This window comes from Rhinatrema bivittatum, chromosome 19 (genome assembly GCF_901001135.1).
Source record: "Rhinatrema bivittatum chromosome 19, aRhiBiv1.1, whole genome shotgun sequence".
NCBI classification, from domain to species: domain Eukaryota; kingdom Metazoa; phylum Chordata; class Amphibia; order Gymnophiona; family Rhinatrematidae; genus Rhinatrema; species Rhinatrema bivittatum.
In genome coordinates, this window is record NC_042633.1 from 30,202,889 (window position 1) to 30,222,459 (window position 19,571).

Genomic DNA, 19,571 nt, shown 5'->3' on the forward strand with positions numbered 1-19,571 from the left:
CCAGAAACGCACACACCCCCAGACCTTTTGCTCTCACTGTTCTAACCAAAACCCTTCTAGTGTAAAATCTTAAAAGAAAATGTCAGCTTTTCTAAAATGTGACTGATGGGTGTTTTGCAGGAAAGCGAGCCATAAAGGTAGTCATACGCAACTTTAGGGGACCAACGAAGGGAGAATTGACTCCAGTCGGGCTGAGCATGGCAGTGTGGCTGCATCAGGCTTCCAGGAAGGCTGGGGTAAGCTGCACGGAGCTGCCAGGGTTACAACTCCGAGTGCAGGCTGCCCAGGTCTATTGCAAAACAGCCTCACTAGTTCTTGATGACTGTTTGGATTTCTACATAGGAAGGGGGGGGGGAGGAGTATATGGGGTTATAAGTGCCAAAGACGAAGATGACAAGACCCAGAATGACCTGCTGCTGGAGATGGGGGGAAGGGTGGGATAAAAGAGAGGGGTGGGAGAGGGCAAATGATGTTAGTTTAAGTGTGGGGCATTTGTTTCTATGCCTATCTTCCCAGAGTGGAAGAAAACCACAGAGGAAGAGTATGGGACAGAATGGATGGGTCAATGGGTTCTTATCGCTGTCATCTACTATGTTGGACTGCACTGGCCTGATTTGTTTGTGATGTGGGTTTTGTAGGAGAGTTCTTTATCTATGGTTAGTCCTAGGTTTCGAGCATGGCCGACTGGAGAGATGAGTGTTTTAGGGTTTTCCGTTTGGAGTGGTTGCATGGGAGATTCACTGACTTTTTGTCTAGGATGATTAGTTCGGTTTTCTCTCTGTTTATTATGAGCTTTATGGGGTATAGGCACTGTTTGATTTCTGCAGGCTCAGAGAGGAGAAGCAGCCTAGTGGTTTGGGAACCCTGCAAAGCAGAGTTCAAATCCTATCACCACAGGCACGTCGGTTCACGCGACAGACATCGCCTCAGATACAAACGTTGGGGCCTATTTCCGAAAAGCTTTTCTCCCATTCTGGGTGCTTCGTAAACCACCCCCTTTGCTTATAATCCCTCTGGGGCCAGGGAAATGCCTCCAGTACCGGGATGTAAGCAGGGCTGAAAAGGTGGACTATAAAATAAATAAATAACAGCTCCTGGCTTCCGCTGGCCCTGTGTGGGCTTTCTGCTTTTGGGTTTCCATTTTTTGGCCTCACGGGACACATCCGCGTTGGGGCCAGGGCAGCAGCCAGATGCTGCTCGGCCTAGGGCAGGGGTTCCTCTTTGCTCCCGACAGTTTCGGGGCCCATGGGGCGGCCCAGCATTATAGAGCCATTAGGACAGTGGCTCCTGCGGCTGTGCCCCAGCTAGGGCTCTGGTTGCCTGCTCAGCACTGACGGATTGTCAGAGGAAAGAGGCGCGCTGGAGGGGATGTGACGTTTTGTGGGGAGGCTTGTGAAAGCGCTGGGGGCGCTGGGCTTGGGGGAACCTGGGGGCGTGAGAAGGTGGGGCTAGGGGAGAAGCATAGGGGCTGTTTTGCATCTGGGATGGAAGGAAAAAAAAGAACGGGGACAGAGGAGGTGAATGGAGAAATAGGACTAGAGGGGGGATACAAGAGGGGAAAGGGCTGGAGCATCTCCCACCACCACCACCCTAAGATCCCAGAGCCCTCCCCATCTCTGAATTCTCCTTTCGGTCTTCCCTCTCCTCCATGCACAAGATCCCCCCCCCCCACTCATAAAACTCTTAGAACAAAAATTATACACATTCAAATCAAATTTAGAAAATGACTTTATATACATTTAATAGGCATGATTCAAATTTGCGTTGCTGCAGCACATACCCTGGAGAGGCCCTGCTTGCAGAGCAAGGACTAGAACTTGCTGGCAGAGAGGGTGAGGATCCACTTTGGTATCCGAATAAAGCCTGGTATGAAACGGGAGAGCCAGGCCAGCGAGGGAAAGAACAGGAGCAGGTTCTGCAGAGAGGTGAACTGACTGACGGAGCGTCCTGCAAGAGGGGAAGAGAAGGAAAGCGAGGCATGAGCAGGTCCAACCTCACACTCCAAGTGCAGCAACTGGAGAGACTGAATGTGGAGAACTCTGTGTCCATCCCTCTGACTTACACCCACCAGGAATAGACTGCAACTTGTGTATCTAGAAGACGAATGTGGAGAACTGTCCATGTGTCCTTCCCCTCTACCCTACTCATCCTGGGACTGTCCTGCAAACCCAATCGCTAGAGACTGATTGGGGAGGATGAGGGACACTGAATGAGTAAGGATCCTTTACGTTCTCTGAAGCGGGAGGTGAGAGACCCCCGCAGGACAAAGTCATAATTTAGCTGGTGAAGCAGCATGTGTGCCATTTGCTTGTTTTGTTTATTTATTTACCCATTTTATATAATGTTGTTCCACATGAAGATCACCATGGTTTACATTATGACACACAGAAGTAGCCAATGACAGTAATTTGAAGTTTTATTTTTGTATTTGTTGATTAGGGGATCCAGATGAGGACACATTCCTTGTCTTTCAACTGGGGCCCAGAGAAAACAGGGTAATAATGCCCCAGGGTCACACTCAGAGGCAGCGGCAGAGCTGAGGCTTAGAAATGAGGCACAAGGAGATAACAGGACTTGCCCCATGGCCATACACAGACACACAAAGTGACTGGAAGGCAGAGCAAGCTAAAGTGACTTGTCCCTGTGCCACGCCCAGCTGGCATCGGAGGGCTATCTAGAACTCGTGTCTCAGGATACTACCCACTCCGAGTCACGGTCTAATCACTAGACCACTCTTCATCCCATGTCTCTTAAGAGGAAATTAGCCCAGAACTGAATGCCCGATGGGGGATCTTACCATCCACATCCCGCAGTCCATAGCGTCTGGCGAGGTCACAGGTCAAGAGAACCTTCCCACTGAGTTTCATGAGATTGTGATCTGGAGATGAATGAATAAAGGGTGAGAGGTGGCAGAGATAAGCATGGAGCCCCAAAACCATCACAATAACTAACGTCGTCAGTCACGGAAAAGGGCAAAGGGCCCCTACAAGTAAAGATAGGAGAAGGTGAAAGTGAATGGAGGTGGTCTACTACGTAGTAAGGAGAGGGTGGAAGGTCATGGAGCCCTGTGAACAAGGGATGAAGGGGGAATTTAGATAGCTCCAGCTAATACTGCGGTGTGTACTCGCAAAAAGACCTATGGATTATTTCACGTGCATTCATTGCACGGAGTGTGGTTCCAGCAGGCACACCTGTCTTCCCTTGCCCAGATCAGGGGGAGCAGAGGCGTGAGGTTGCTGCTGGGTCTAACCCTGTGTTTGCCAACCCTCTCCTAACCCACACCTTTCCAGTCAGGTTTTCAGGATTGCCAAAATGAATATGCATGAGAGAGATCTGCACACCTTGGGCCTCCAGTATATGCAAATTATCTTATGTATATTTCTTAAGGATATCCTGGTGTGCCGCCAGGCAAGGATTGGGAAACATTGCTCTAAAATGCTCCTCATTCCAGCTAAACCCTGGCCCAGGCACAGGTAAACCTGTACCAGCATGTGCTCTCGGGGATCAGTGAGGAACAAGCCAAATGTTCGGTTTTGGACAGAAATCTCTAAAGCAGTGGTTCTCAACCAGTCCTCCGGATACACTTAGCCAGTTGGGTTTTCAGAATATCCACAATAAATATGCATGAGATTGATTTGCATGCACTGCTGCATTAGCATGCCAATCTGTTTCATTGTGAGTACCGTGAAATCCTGATTGGCTAAGTGTGTCCCAAGGATGGGGTTGCGAACCACTGTCCTAAACTACAATCCCCCCTCCCCCTGCTTCACCTCCAGTGGATAGGTGCCGACATGCTAGACTCCCAGGCCTCAAGTAGGCTGTGACTCCTTAAATTTACCTGCAGCCAGAGACACGATGCATTTCCCACTCAGCTCTGGAGTTTCGGCGTTAGAGAATATCCTTTGATACTGCAGAATCAAGGGAAGAAAAGACTTTATTTTGCTGAAGACTAGTCAAAAGTCCGTCCTCTCTCTTCCCCAGAGCGGCAATGGCTGCGGTACAGGATTCTTTATAAAGGAATGGGGCATCATTTATCTTGGGCAAGAAGCCAAGACCCTCTCCTAATTCAGTTCTACAAGGAAAGAGAGGACTACGGCTATCCATTGAAGGCCTTGAGACAAGGCGCACTATCCGATTGTTTGGAAAGAAAGAAATGTGCTGTTTTGGCAGATTCTTACCCTGTCCATGAATATGTGTTTAATGGCAGGGCGGGGGGAATGGAAAACCCAACATAGAGGTGTTTGCAATTTTAGTCAATTGCTCTCTCGCAAAGGTCACTCTCTCTAAAGGGGGGGGGGGGTATGTGTCTGTGTGGTGGGGGGGAGCAGCGGGTTACATTCCCCCCTGTGAAAAAAAAGTGTTGGTGGTGATTACTCCTCCCCTGGAATAGTGTTTGGGGAGCTTACAGTCTCCCTCAGAGGTATTTACACTCTCTCTTTGGAAGGGGGCAGGATTATAACTTCCCTGTGGCATTGTTTTGGGGAGGTTATCCCCCTCCTTCTGAGATATTTGACCAGTTCCACTCTCCACGTAGGCTGGATCAGTTTGGGGTTTGCTACTTTACCTGTGACTGCTGACCGGAGGATTCCATATTTGACAGGTATTCCTCCACAGTCTCCGTTAGGACAGCACCTGGCCAGAGCGACACGTAGGCCACTCCATGTTTCCGCAGCTCCATGGCACAGTCTGCTGCCAGCCGGTCACACTAGAAAAAGGCCATGAAAGAAACACTGAGAATACAAAGGGGCATCCCCTCCACCCAGCCCCCATTGATAAAATAAAAGGAAACAAGATAAGAGGCATTGATCAAAATGGATTGGGACTACGCTGAGGGGAGCCCGGGTTTAGGAGGGCAAAATGTCAAAGAAGGAGGAAAGGGGGAATGGGTGGTGTGTTAGCAAGAAAGATGAAAACTGGACAGAGCATGAGATTAGGGTCTGAGAAAGCAAGGGGCGAGGAACGCAGGAGATGGAGTAAGTCAGAAATGGAAAGAGTTGGGACAGTGAACGACCAAAATCAAGCTCGAGGCTTCACAATACAATGAGGGCAACCATTCCCGTGCACGAGCACCACCAAAGGGTTTGGCTTTCAGGAATATTGCAGTGAATATTATTCAGTTCTGCTCAGGGCCACCCATGTCAGCGTGCATATTATGGGTAACCAGAAAGCCATAGTTCTCTGTGGCCCGGGGAGACAGGAGTTGGCTGCAACTGCGAGAAATGGACTTCGGGCATGGCAGAGACAGGAGGAAGAAAGATGGGTCTCACCGCTTCCTTCCCGACACCGTAGGGGATGTTAGAGATGTACATGAGGCCACCAATGGATGAAATGATAACAATGAGACCGCGCTGCGCCTCCACCATCATCCGGGCAGCATAAACTGAGCAGATGTAGTGTCCTCTGGGAGAAAGAAGGGAGAGACAACATGAGTGGCAGAAGCTCTCCCAACAGAAATGCTAAACATGGCAGCAAATAAAGGCTCAGCTCTCAGCTGCTGTTTGGAATCTCATCTCTACCAGCCCCTAACACACATGGCCACTTCTGATCAGTCTCTCTTCCTGCTGCTGACCATGCTCCCTCCCCCCGCCCCCCCCCCCCCCCCCCCCATCAAACCCCTCCTTATGTTAAGCGTCTCCCCAAAATGTCTACCTGGCCTCACCTTAGACCTGCATTGTTGATGTCATCCCAGAAGGTGACAGGACACTCCCAGAACTTTTTCTTCTGGTTTGCTGTAATTGTCTGGTGAGAAAAATAAGAGGTCATGGTTTACCTCTACTCTGACTACTGGAGCTTTCTCCACACCCCCTTTGTTTCTTCCCTTCCCTACATCTGTTGGCATTGCACCATCTGTCCCTCAGAGCCTTTCGCTCCATCTATCCTTTACCCCTCATCTCTACGTAAAACCTCAGACCCTTCCTATCCATCCTTCATCCCCTATCTCTCTGACACTAATCATCCTTCACCCCTTCTCCTATCAATCATCTATCCCTCCTCTTTTTCCCACCTTTCAATCCCTCACCTCTGACTCTTTCTCCCATTACCCCATCCATCCTTCAGCAGCTTACCTCGGTAAACCCTGTTTCTTTCTTTCCCCACCCCTTTACCCCACATATCCTCTCTCAGCTGTGACTCTTGTACCAGGTAAGTGTGATAGCCTGCATCTGTCCTGTCCCAGGTGAATACCTGACAGTCTGAGTGTCACCTGTACCAGGTGAGTAGGTCAATCAGCCTGTGTTCCCTGTCCCAAGTGAGGGGGGGACAATGAGTGATCCTAAGTACTACCTGTACTGCGGCGAAGGCGTTGTTCACCAGAATATCCAGCCGTCCTTTCTGTTCCCGCCGGACTCTCTCAAACAGGAGCTGAATATCGTCATCTTTCGTAGAGTCACACACCACTGGGATGCATTTCCCACCACGGGACTGCACCTAATTGCAGAGGAGGAGCATTAGGCCCATCTGGTCTCTGCTCAATTTACAGCGCCATGGACCCCAGCTGGTCTCTGGCATTCCCTTTGCTTCTTTGTAACCAGAGATCCTCTAAGCCTCTCCCAGGCTTTCCTGGATTCTGTTGACATTTTTTGCCACCATCACCTGCCCTGGATTGTTCTTTCATTCATCCGTCACCTTTTCCGTGAAGAAATATTTCCTGATGTTACACCCGATTCCACCCACTTTGAGCCTTCTAGCACGACTTCTTCTTCTAGCATTTCCTTTCCAGTGAAAAATACGCGTTTCTTAGGCATTATTCATTTGAATTTCTCAATCTTGGCCCCCGTTTCTCCTCTCCCTTAGGGCATGCATATTCTGGTCCAGTTTCATCCTGAGAGGGATTTTGGGGCAGGCTCTGCACCAATTTTGGTTGCCCTTCCCTGAATTTCCTCTATTCTGTCTACATCCTTCTGAAATGAGACTTAAAAACCAAAATACATATAACCCTAGAAGTAAGAAAGGATGGGGGTAGAGAGGTGTGTGTGGGTGGAGGTGTGTGTGGAGATTGTGTGGGTGGAGGGGGGTGTGTGGGTGGGTGGGTGGAGGGATACAATAGCTCAAAGGCATACAGAGTGCACATGAGGTATTTTTCAGTGGAAAGGGAGTTCTGTAACACGGGTACACAATATGAGGCTGGAAGGAAATGTACTCAGGAGCAATATTAGAAAATATTTCTTCACAGGAGTGGTGGTGGGTGCATGGAACAGCTGCGTAAGGGAGGTGCTGGAGGTTAAAACCACAACAAAGTCTTATACAAATAATCTTCTGTAGTGGGGGAGCAAGGGGTAAAGCTTGGGATAGGAACAGAGGATCCTCAGTGATGGGGGAGCGAAGGGTTGGGTACAGAGGATCTTCAGTGGTGGGGAAGTAAGAGGGTAAAGGCTGGCACAGACAAAGATACAGCACAGGTAACAGCAGTGTAAGCTTCCTACACCAACCCACCCCCTCATGGAGAGGATGCAAGCAAAATGTTGACTCTGCTGAGAGCAGATGAGAAGATGGAAGGAGAAAGGCAAAGTATGAATAAACTCAAATATCACAGAGACACCCCAGAGCTCCTTACCTCCTGTGCTGCCTGCACCAAGGTGCCCTCCTTACGTCCTGTGATGTACACCGTGGCCCCAGCTTCAGAGAGCTGCAACGCTATTCCCTTCCCGATACCACGGGATGCACCTGTAACAACACAGACCTTGCCGGAGAGTGACGCAGCCATCTGATAGGAGAAAGAGAGACACCAGTAACTATGCAGGGAGTGACGCAGTCATCGGGTGGGAGAGAGGGAGAGAGAGTGTGCGTCGCTGATCAGTAACAGAACAGCAAGAACCCGATCACCACAAGCAAAGCCGATTCAATCTTTCCCTACAGTAGCACCGCTGGGCTTGCATTAGCCATCAGGTGTCACCATTGCACCATGAATGAAAACTCACTGCTGCAACCTCTCCGTTGGCCACCGGGTGTCACCATTGCACCATGAAATGAAAACTCGCTGCTGCAACCTCTCCGTCGGCCACCGGGTGTCACCATTGTACCATGAAATGAAAACTCACTGCTGCAACCTCTCCGTCGGCCACCGGGTGTCACTGCTGCACCTCTCATCGCTATAATTGTTTCATTACAGGGCTCTTTCTTGCCGTTATAATTTGTCTATTAGCCAAATAATGCATACAGGCAAAAAGGAAAGGAAGTATGAGAGAAAAAATGTGTGAGGCTTGCTGGGCAGACTGGATGGGCCATTTGGTCTTCTTCTGCCGTCATTTCTATGTTTCTATGTTTCTATATGTTTCTGTGTTTCCCTTTCAGAACAAAATTACTTCCTCACATGCACTTTCCCAGCCTTTTCTTGCCCCCTTTTCCAGCTGTAGATAAAAGCTCACAGCATTGCGTACCTGGGGGAAGGCAGGGAACACAACCTTTACGCTCTCTGCATGTTTTCTCTGTGTAATTCGAGGCCCCTCAGTCTGTTTTTTTTATTCTGCGCTTGGGACCAAGGCACGGGATTTTGCTAGGGTGCGATTTCTCTGCAGGGATCTGCGGCAGTCCAGCTTGTTCTTTTTTTTTTTTTCCAAAGTTGATGTTCTGGAGCCTGGGGTATTTTTGCATTGCAGCCTTTTCCTAGGCAGGGATGTTGCTATTTGTGGTCCTGAGAGTTATGGCTTTGATGGAACGATAGGTTTGCTGCCTAGGTGCAGGGGGGCCTTACATCAGGAAGGCCCTAGTAGTGCCCAACAGGGAAGGATTTGGACTGCCATTGTGACTGGCAATTTAGTCATAGCTGGGTGCCTGATGTCACCTAGATAGGATTTTAGAGAATGCCAGGGAGGAGCTGGCTGTTGAAGATGTGGGCACCAATAACATTGGAAGGTGCAGGAGAGGGGGGTTCTAGAGGTTAAATTTAGGCTTTTAGGTAGGAAATTGAAATCTAGAACTTCTAGGGTTTCATTCTCAGAAATGTTCCCCATTCCATGACAGGATCCCAAAGGCAGGCTGAGCTCCAGAGTCTCAATGCGTGGATGAGACAAGGGTGCAGGGAAGAGGGTTTTAACTTTATCAGGAACATTCTGGGGAAGGGGGAGCCTATTCCAATGGGATGGGATCCATTTAAAAAGGAGATAGAGCAGCTTTTCAACTAGAACATGGGGAAAGCCGACAGTCGCTCAGCAGCGCATGGCTTGGAGGGAGGTAGCGTCCAAGGATACTTCTGTATACTGCCAGAGAGTCTGCTGTAACGGCAAATTTAAATAAAGAACACATAGATATGAATGACTCCAGACTGCCTGCCTCACCTGCTATTAAGTAGGTTGTGAGTAAAATAAAAATACAAATGAAAAATCTAATTACAGAGACCTGTGATACCTGCGTACATATTAGAGTTAAACCTTTTTTTTTATTGATCATTGATACAAAAAACAGCCAACTGATTAAGGTAATGTCAAACATTAGCCAGTTCATTTTTCCCTTTATAGCCCCAACTCTAAACCTATAAAAACCTCCCAACTCCAGAGAGAGAAAGAAAGCAGTAAAAATCTGCCTTTTTTTCTTTTGGTTATCAAGTAACCTGAATTCTAGGGCAAGCCCGTAAGTGATGAAATTAAGTGCCCCGCTCCACACACCGATCAGTTGCAGCAGTTCCCTAATTCTTCTATGTGATACCCAAAGTTGCATTTCAGGCAAATCAACATCAGCGGTCACAGCTTTCACTAAGGAAGTCCAATAACAACGTCCCAGTCTCTGCCAGCGATGTCAGAACAGACAATGGGTTAACCCATAACTAGGAGTTTATATAATATTGAAATAGACACCCTTCTGTTTACAACAAACTGCCATAGAGGTAGCAAACTGAGTTGATATGGCCGGCAAAGCCACTTGGGTAAAGACCGGCTGAATGCTGGAAGTTGCAGATGGAAAAAACCCCCCCAAAAATCTTGCTTCCTGAAACCCTTCTCCTTGGAACAAAATTCAAAAGACGTTCCTGCCATCAATGGATCACCAGTCACCAACTCCATCTGGGCATCCGGGCTGGAAATGGTGGGTTCCCCAAATGGGCAGAAATGGAGAAGCTCTAGCAGACAAAGAGAAAAGCTGCCAAGGGAAAACCCAGCACCCCATGCAATAAAGGGGCGCTGAAGCTGCCGCGGGGCTGAACGCGCGCGTTCCCGCCCAAAGCCACTGCGCCGGAGTCTTCGTCCACGCCGCCTGCCCCGCCCCCGGAGCGCCCCACCCTGCCCCCAGACCATCCGCCTCGCCCCCGTCCTGCCCCCTGCCCGCCCCGAGACTTGCACGTGTCCCGGGGCTTTATGTGCGTCACCGGGCCTTTTGAAAATAGGCCCGGCGCATGTAAATCCACCTGGATTGACGCGCGTAGGGCTTTTAAAATCTGCCCCTTAGTGTTCATACTCTACAGTTCTGCTGGTGTTCGTGAATCCAAATACCTATATATTTAAGTTTCCCAGCTGTTCGTTTCAGGGGAACTTTATCCCAACTTGGTAAACGATCACCCCCTATGATGATCAAGTACCTCAGGTTTGTCTACATTAAGCTGAAATCCACATAGACTCGCTAACAGCCAACACTACAGGAACAGTTCTAGCTTCTCAGCTCATTAACACAATATCATCTGCAAAGAGCAGCGTTATGGCAACATTGCTCCCTATGGAAATACTTTTTACACACAGCTCTGCCTTTAAGTTAAGAGCTAAGGACTCTAAAGAAAAAAATAAAACGTAGAGAACATAATGGGACAACCCTGCCTAGTGTCATGCTGCAAGGGAAAATGCAAAGACACACATTTCTTATCAAACACAAATAAAGTCTAATACTTCCCCTTGAAAACCTAAGGCCCTAGCGAAAGCCTTTTCCGCATCTAAACCCACAGCCAGCGGGTCCTTTCTCAAACCCTGGGTTACAGCAAGTCTCCAAGACTGCTACTAGTTTACATCTATTCCAGCTGGAATGCCTGCCCAGCACGACCCCAACCTGAGAATCTGATAGCAAGGATTGCAGAATCGGCTTAAGCCTGTTAGCTATGAGCTTAGCACATATATATATATATATATATATATGTGAATATCTTCGTTTAATAACGAAATGGGTCAGTATGAAGTCAGACTCATCATATCACACCCTTGTTTAGGGATAATACAGATAATTGCCCCTTGCAGAGAAGAAGGCATTCATTTCCCTCTTGCCATCTCTTGATACAGTCTACAATTTGAAAAGACGCTACCTTATAGAAATCGGCATTTAACCTATCTGGGCCAGGGGATTTGAAAGATGGTAATGACCCAAAAACTGGTAGCATTTCTTGGTTAGAAATAGGCGTATTTAGTTTTTGCCGTTGTCAATGTAACCCCACCCCTGTGTGCATATCCAGCACGGGTGAGGACATAAAAATATTTGTAGTTCTCGCGGGGACAGAACCCTCCCAGTCTCGCTTGAACACTGACTCTTCCCTTCCAGGGCCTGGAGCCTTGGTCAAGTGTGTGTGTGTGTGTGGGGGGGGGGGGGGGGAGGGGGTGCTAAGGGTGGCTTCCCTGTCTCCTTTTATGATTTCCCTGGGGCAACCAGGGAGCGTGCTGGGTGTGACAAAGAAAGGCTGGCGTGCCCAAATGAATCTTTACTGATGAACATGGTGAAACTGGCACAGTCTGAAACGCACAGCAGCACAATGATTCCTCTTGTACCAAGTTCCTCCTCAATCTGTGCAGGAAGATCAAACGCCAGCCAGGAGACGTCCTACCCTCCAGGTGGGCAGGGCGTCCTTCTGATGGGCAGAACCACCCCCCTCCAGCTGGCAAGGAGATTGGGCTGCAGTCTCTGCACAAAGAGATAAGCTCCTCTCCTCTCTCTCCCCCCAAGCTTGGGCAGCACCGGTTGGGTGACTTCTTGAATAATAGGCTTTGCCTTCACTCACAGTTTGTTGGCTTGGGTCTTGGCTACTGTTGCAGTCCTTGTCTTTCTTTTGAATCCCTGATGGGAGGAACCCTGAGAGCAGGACTCTGGACGCTCCCGACAGGAAGGAAGGGGCAGTCAGGACGTCCGACCTGGATCTTGAAATTCGGTTTTACCAAGCTCAGGAAGACTCTGGGGGGTGGCTCCCAGCGGGTCACTGAGGCTCAAACAGAGGGCAGCTCTTCCCTAACCTGCCCAGCACCAAACCCAAAGCTTCCCATCCCCTGAGCCAGGAGCGCCAGCGAGGCCCCAGTGCTTAAAGAGTAAAAGAGCTCTAAAAACGGACCCAGAGGGGACTAACCCAAGCAGACAGGTTGTGTATGGGAAAGGAACCCCTCCCGACCCTGGCCGGGACCACCAAGCAGGGCTTGCCTGGCTGAGACCAGCTGGGCCTGTAAAACAACAAAACTCTACCTTCCCTACTCATTACTACACCCAAAGGGCTACCTGCCAACGGGTGCGGTTATAGAGTATTCCAGGTGGGATGGCCAAGGCAAACCCCGCAGAAGGAGGGGCTGCATCTGCAGGGACCTGCCATCTCCATCCTCCTCCGACGCTGTCACCAAACACCCAGGGCTTACTGGGAGCCCGCGTCCCTCACCTACCCACATCTACAGTATAAAGAGATTTATAAAGCAAACAGACTTGCTCATATTTCTTAATGTTAGAAAGTCAGACTGAGGGGGCTGAGAGGGAGCAGGGCTATCAAGCAGCAGTGGGAACCCTTTCTCTCCACCCTGAGCAGTCTCTCCCCGTTCCCACCCTACCCCCCTCCACCACTCCGATGCTGGCCTTAGAGAAATGCTGCATCTACAGAATAAAAAGACTTTCCCCTCACCCCCCATTTTCTGTCTTTCACGTATCCCCTGCATCACACATTACCAGCAGAACTCAGCCAAAACATTCCCAACCCAAATAAATTCTGCCTAATTAACCTAATTAGCCTGACATTAACTTTATCTGGCAACTTGGCTATAAGACATTACAAGAAAAACTCCTAAGGGGCCTATATGCAGAAAAAAGTCCTGGACAGTTTTAGCCACCCAGCAAAACTATTTTTTAAATCATCTGACAGTGCTGCATCAATCATTTTAGAAAATGGGAAAAAAGATCTTATTCAGATGATACTTAGCACCTCATAGATTACACAAAATATACCCACAGGTGTCAGTTAACTGTTGGGGACAAATACAGAATAAAGAGACCATAAAGCATAAATAGAAATGTGCAGACAAACACCGAACTGCAAATCGCAACAAGCCAGACACTGTATGCAGTGCAACATTAGCATTCCTCATAAAACATCAAACAATAAAATCAAGAATCTTAATGCTACAATCATACTAATAAAAAGAATAAACATTTCAAAACAGCTGATGAATAGAACATCTAATAATTTAAAAAAGGTTATAAATTTCCCAAAACACTAATAATATATTTCAAAACAGCAGAAACATCAACCACCACGCAAAAATTAAACTAATAAGGATTTAGAAATCTCCTGCTTTCCATACCTGGGATCTTTTCATTTCCAGTTACTCTGAGATTGTCGTGGATTGGAAGAGGGGGCTGCACAAATTGTATCCGCTCTCTCAATCACACATTTACACACGTTCATTCTCTCACACACTCTCTCATACATATGCCCATGCTTTCACACACACTCCCTCTCTCTCCAATACACAGGCTCTCTCTCTTTCCCTCACACACACATGCTCTCACTCTCTCTCACACATGTTCATTCTCACACATTTCCCCTCTCTAACGTACACACGCTTACTCCCCCTCACAGGCTTACACACACATGTGCACACAACTGAGAGTCTATATATGATACATAGGCTCTCACACACAGACACACACACGTCAGCTCTCTTTCCTTCACATACACAGACTCTCTCAAACACACATATGTGCGTGTGAGACTGTGTGCATGTGTGTAAGAGCCTGTATGTGACCCATAGGCTCCCACATACACATAGGCTCTCTCTCACACACACAAGCTCTCACTCCCTCTCTCATATATACGCCAGTGCTCTCATACATACTCCCTCTCTCTCGTATACACAAGGTCTCTCTTCCTCACACACAGGCTCTCTCCCCCTAGCGCAGACACACTCTCACACACAAAGGCTCAGGGCTTCCCTCTCTCTAACTGTCCTTTTCTTTAGTTGCTGCTGGGTCCTCTGCTCCTTTTGCGGCCCCAGGATGGGCTCTGCAGCAGCCTGCAGGCCTCGCACTATTTTCAGATACCAGCGGGATAGGCTCCACTGGCTGCCGCCAGGTTGCTGCTCCTTTTATGCTTTTGAAGGGGCGGCAATGCCATACACCCGGCCCATGGTTATGGCATAGGCCATAAGTAGCAGCAGGAGTTGAAGTTAATCAATGTCATCTCCTGCTGCCGTGGGGCCGATCGCACGGTAAGAGTTGCAAGATCGATCCTGCGGCAGCAGGAGATGACGGTTGTTTAAATGTGACTCCTGCTACTGGCTGAGGGTGGTGAGGAGGTGGATGGAAATGGAGGATTGTGCAGCTGACAGCTGCACTGGAATGGGCAGGGGTTTGGTTTATCCCTGCCCAATCTGATGTATAAAACTGGGGTGGGACTTGCCACCCCGCAGCGATGCCCACGGCACCTTTTCAGTTACTGTGCCCAGTTGCAGAGGTCACACCCCCCAAGAGCTGGCTATGACTCGAAGTGGCCACTATTAGAGACAGGATGCTAGGCTTGATGGATCTTGATCTGATCCAGCATGGCAAAACGTCTGTTCTTCCAGGCTAGCAAAATCTCTCCCTTCAGTCAAATGTGCAGAACATGGACAGGCCCTCTCCAAATACAAAATAACGGGCCCATTTTTAATCGGCCACGGGCATAGAAAACGGGGGTTACGTGCGTGGCTGGGCCTTGCGCTCACCATGCACATTTTCAAAGGGGCCCAGCCAACCCCCGTTACGCGCAGAGGTGCTGGACCCATAGAAAGGGGCGGGGCTTGAGGCAGCTGGTACAGCGGCCATTTGCCGCTGTGCCAGGGAAGCGCGCACCGGCAGTCCAACGGAGCAGTAAGCAACATAACAAAGAAAAGGAGAAGTAGAATAAAGGGTTTAGGGGTGGGAAGGACAGGGGAAGAGGGAGGGGGTATGGGCAGGGGGGTAGGGAAGTTCCCTCCCAGTCCGCACCTTAATTGGAGCAGACTGGGAGAGGCCCAATCTCGTCGCTGCACGTACCTTTATAAAATTAGGCCCACATGCGCGCATGAATTATAAAATCTGGCGCGCATATGCATGCGGCCCCGGATTTTATAACATGTGCGCATGTGAGAAAGAGGTTTGTGAAGCCCACAGAGATCCCGGGGAGTGCCAGAGCTGCTGCAGTGGGGGCAAATCGAGAGTAATGTTTTGAGGAATACTACAATCGATCTTCCTGAATTGGTAAGACCTGAAATATTTACCTTGGAATCGATATGGGAGGCTATTCAGGAACTGAATATAAATATTTCCAAACAAATAAGCCCTACTATTGGTATCTTAGACCATCGTTTAAAGCTGGCTGAAAGTGAGATCTCCAACAATAAAAAAGATGGCCTAAATCTCAAATTGGAGATTGGGAGAATTTCAGAATCACAGCAATTGACGGTTAAAAGTAACCAAGCCTTAACCAATAAGCTTGAACAGTTGGAGAACCAAATGAGAGGGTAAAACCTGCGAGCCATAAATTTCCCAAAAGATCCTACAATAACCCTGAAGGATATGTGGAAACAAATCTCTATTGGAGGTGTTTAAGATTCCTGAGATGACTCTGCCTTTACTGTCTAGAGTGTACTTACTATATTCCTCAATCAAAAAAAGTGCCTTCAGACCAAAATTATTGATACTATAATTCCAGCGGCGATGCCGTCGTTGGACATCCCTAATTTACTGGAAACAACCCAGAAAAATATAATCACTCCGGCAACATTGTTACGCTTCTTTTGGAGTCTGATCGGGACTGGATATTCAAATTGTTTTTTCGTAATCGCTCAGCCATCTTTCTTGATTTCAAGATAAACAAACATCCAGATCTAGCAAAACAGACATAAAAAAAGAAGAAAACACTTTCTGATTCTTAGGCCAAAGGTCAAAGAATTAGGTGCATTATTTTTCTTAAAATTCCCTTGCAAATGTTTAATTAAATACCAGAATGCCTCTTACATTTTCTTCTTACCATCTCAACTTATAGCATTTTTGTCTGATAAGATTGTATTTCCTACTATTATATCTTCCTCTCCTATTGCCGAGGGCTGAGCAAAGAGTCTGGTATAGAGTCCGTAGAAAGGGGAAGTTCCCCGTATAATCAGTTGGATATTATACAATTGCCTGGGGTTGTGAAAGATTCCGCCTGTTGTGGACTGGAAATGAGTCAAATGCGATTATTGTTTTCTTGTTTTTTTCTTGCTTTTCTTGACGGGAACTATGTGTAATTGATCTCTGAGATTACAACTCAAGCGCATTTTCTCTTGATTGCAATGTAAAACTTTAATAAATTAAAAATTAAAAAAAAAATCATCTACCCCTAAGTAAGCATAAATTAGAAATAGAAACGTGCAGACCAAAAGTGAGCTGGAAACTGTTGCGCGCCCCACCGTGGTCGTCACGCGCACGGGACCACTCACCTTCGGGGTCACACAGCGGGTCCCAGTCCTGTCTCCCTCGCGGCCCTTACAAGTCCAGCTAGGCCTAAGCGTCCCGTGGTGGCGGTCGCCGAGCCTTCAGTCGCGTGCCGATCCTCACGCCAGGCCTCAGCATCTCAGCAGCTAGCCACGCCCCTACGCGCTTGCGCACGGACCAGCCACCCTGATGTAGGTTCCATGGTGGGGCCTAGTTCCACAGCGCACCCTGATTGAACTCATGTTATAAGGAAGTTCCTGGCCTCACTTCCTTGCCTTGGCAATCGGGTCGGTTTGTTCCTGAGATTGCCCTTGCTCGTGTTCCTGCTTGCTTGTTCCTAGTCTCGTACCAGGATCCTTCTGTTCCAGTCCGTTCCTGCTTGTACCTGCTCCTTGCCTGCTTGTTCCTGTGTTCGTAGTTCGTCTCCCTGGTCTTACCTCGGACTGACTTTCTGGTAAAGAGCTCAGCTTGTTCCTGACCTGCCTGCCTGCCGCCTGCCAAAGACCTCTGCCTGTTCTTCGACCCTGCATGACCTCTGGATCTTGACCCTTGCTTCGTTGACACTCAGACTGATTCTTGGACTTGACCCTGCTCGCCTGACCTTGCTTGATTCTGGCTCTGTCCCTAGCTTTGTTTTCACCAACACTCTTCTGGTTCGCTCATCTCCAACCTGTTTCCAGCCTTGAACCCGATAGCGCTCTTCCAGGCTCTGTGAGCACGCCAGACTCAGATTCTCCCAGGAGACCCTGCGAGGCCCACCTAAGTCCCAGTGGCCCGGGTCCCTACGGGCTCCTCCCGGGGGGACTGCGGGCTTCCAGTGGTGAAGATCTACACTGCTTCTGTCTCCTTCAGTGCTCCGCCCCCTGTGACCAGTTCCCGTACTGCCTCAGGCCAGGGGTCCACCCCCGAGCACAACAGAAACCCTAAGAAGCCAGACTTTGCATGCAGAGAAGCAGAAATGCACTTCCTTCTACAGTGCACAAAATACAAAGATGCACATTTCGCAAAGCTGAGGAAGAAAATAAGAGACTTGCCACAGAAAGAATGAGTAGGAAAAACTCTGTTTAATCCCCGAGGGAAACAGGAGAAAGGATGACTGGAAGGCAAAAGCAAACTGTGTCATTTTTACATCAGTGGACCTTTGAACCCAAGAGAGGTTGGCGCCACCTGCAGGGAGGAGCCCTGAACAGGACCGGAACCAGGGACCCAGGAGCAGGAACCACTGGAGAAAGAGCACAAGCAACTCACTACTCGCAGGAGTCGACCCGTTTCGGAGGCACTCAAGGCTGGTCCGGGCTGTCCTTATGTAGGGCGGTCCAGGAGATGTCATCCGGAGGCGCCGTGGTGGCTTTCCCGCCTCAGGCCCTTTAACTTCTGAAGAGGTGCGCCCGCGCGCCTAGGGACACTTGCTCAGCAGAGCAGCGCAGCTTGGCCTGTGCGGTGGCCTGCCGAGACGTAGCTGCAGGAGGCGTCACAGCGTCGGGGGGAACCCCCTCCGTTCCCGGCTGGAGGTAAGAAGGGCCGGCCGAGGAGGAAGCCCGTGGCCAGCCACGGGCAGATCCCATTTCTGGTCATGAGGCCAGAAATGGGATCTGACCAGAGACCCTGTGGACCCCTTCAGTACTTATTGTCAGGCCAAGAAAAGGTCTTGAGTCTTGCCAAAGTAGACCAGGAAAAACTGAGTGCACTAGATATGTAGCAAAAGTAAAAAATAGAAAGCAAGATGAAAGAATTAGGCAGAAACACAGATTATATATCGGAAAAAGGAAAATGAATAACCACAAAGCAAAAAAGGGCTACAGAGCTCACAAATCTGCATGTTATGGTCCTGATAGGAAGAGGGTTTTCTTCCTCAGTAAGACAGGTGAGGTTTCATTTCATAGGAAATACAGAAATGCAGCCAAAGCTGACCCTGGACACGTTCCAAAACTGATAGCACTCGGGAGAGTCTCTGGCAGGAGGCCTGGGGAGGGCCCCACACAACCCGTCCCTTTCAGGAAGAGCTGCTCAGGTCTCTAGAGACCGCAGATTGGGGCTGTTAGGCAAAGGCTCGGGGTGGCCTTAGTGAGACCTGTAGGGGACAATTCAGGCCACCATTTTCTGAGCAGATTCCAATGAATAATTCTTCTTGGGTTTGCAGTGCTCGATCTCCCACAGACCCCTTGTGGTCAGGCCAGCCAGAGTAATTTCAGGGCACACCAGAAGCCAGGATTTAGCTGGCTGCTGTAGGAGTTTCTGTAAGTGAGCCAGCAACTGAAGGGGGGGGTCGGCTGCCTGCCTGTGAAATTGGCAGCCTCCAAACAGGAAGGGCAGGAGGACATCTGCACAAGGTTAACTTTTGCAAATAGGGACCCAGCGTCTCCAGCCCCAGCCCTCCCCTGTGGTGTTCCGGCCTCACCTGGGTGCAGAAGGCTTCCTGCTGCAGTTTAGCCCTGAACGGGAAGGAGGCAGAAGGGCACAGATGTGGGCGGATCCTGGCACTGGCTCCCTAGCACAGAGACTGAATTGTTCAATAGATTCCGGTTCCTGTTCTTGCAAGGGTGAGGGAGGAGGAGGAGGGCTCATCATTGTCTCTCATCAGCATCTCTAAACAGAAGTATTTGCAACCTGGCCCTGGGTGGTGACAGGGGGGGCAAGTCGAAGTGACATTTGCCCTCACCATGCCCACCCCCGCTCCCTCACCACCATTAAATTGGCTAGAAAAGATCCAAGAAGAAAAAGTCCTTTCTGTGCAAGTTAAAAAAAAAAAAAAAAGTGCCTGTTTTGAGCTCCCAATAAAACAACCATTACAATTATTTGCTAGCCTCATTACATCAGTTCTTCTGTATGGACATGAGAGTGAAGTCCAAAGTCTGTACAAGAAGGGACAGTATCCCAGTGTAAATCCTGCACCTCCAGTCTGCATCTACAGAAAATCCCCTAACAGCAGACCTAGGATGTTTATTTATTTATTTAGCGAGCTTTATATACCGTCATTCGGTTTCGCCATC

At 49.0% G+C, this 19,571-nt stretch overlaps 1 protein-coding gene across 2 annotated transcripts; it reads right to left on the bottom strand.

Moving 5' to 3' along the window:
* Positions 1-1,710: 1,710 nt before the first annotated feature.
* On the bottom strand, positions 1,711-19,109 carry LOC115080471 (dehydrogenase/reductase SDR family member 1-like). 2 transcript variants are annotated; one of them, XM_029584663.1, is made up of 9 exons: positions 18,980-19,109; positions 7,553-7,702; positions 6,283-6,426; positions 5,660-5,739; positions 5,268-5,400; positions 4,565-4,705; positions 3,839-3,908; positions 2,798-2,878; positions 1,811-1,947 (listed from the first exon to the last, which is right to left on the bottom strand). In XM_029584663.1, exons 2-9 carry the CDS (start codon positions 7,700-7,702, stop codon positions 1,811-1,813), a joined length of 936 nt encoding a protein of 311 aa, XP_029440523.1. In that variant the 5' UTR covers positions 18,980-19,109. The 2 variants fall into 2 exon arrangements, with proteins under 2 accessions (XP_029440524.1, XP_029440523.1); XM_029584664.1 differs by lacking the exon at positions 18,980-19,109 and having other exon boundaries at positions 1,711-1,947.
* Between the last annotated feature and the right edge of the window lie 462 nt (positions 19,110-19,571).

What these genes read in the sequence shown, in the direction of transcription:
- LOC115080471 (XM_029584664.1), bottom strand. Translation starts at nt 7,702, where the DNA reads ATGGCTGCGTCACTCTCCGGCAAGGTCTGTGTTGTTACAGGTGCATCC. An exon ending in ACGGTGTCGGGAAGGAAGCG is followed by an intron (nt 4,706 to 5,267) that starts GTGAGACCCATC and finishes GCCTTTTTCTAG; the next exon opens with TGTGACCGGCTGGCAGCAGA. An exon ending in CCTCCGGTCAGCAGTCACAG is followed by an intron (nt 3,909 to 4,564) that starts GTAAAGTAGCAA and finishes TTGATTCTGCAG; the next exon opens with TATCAAAGGATATTCTCTAA.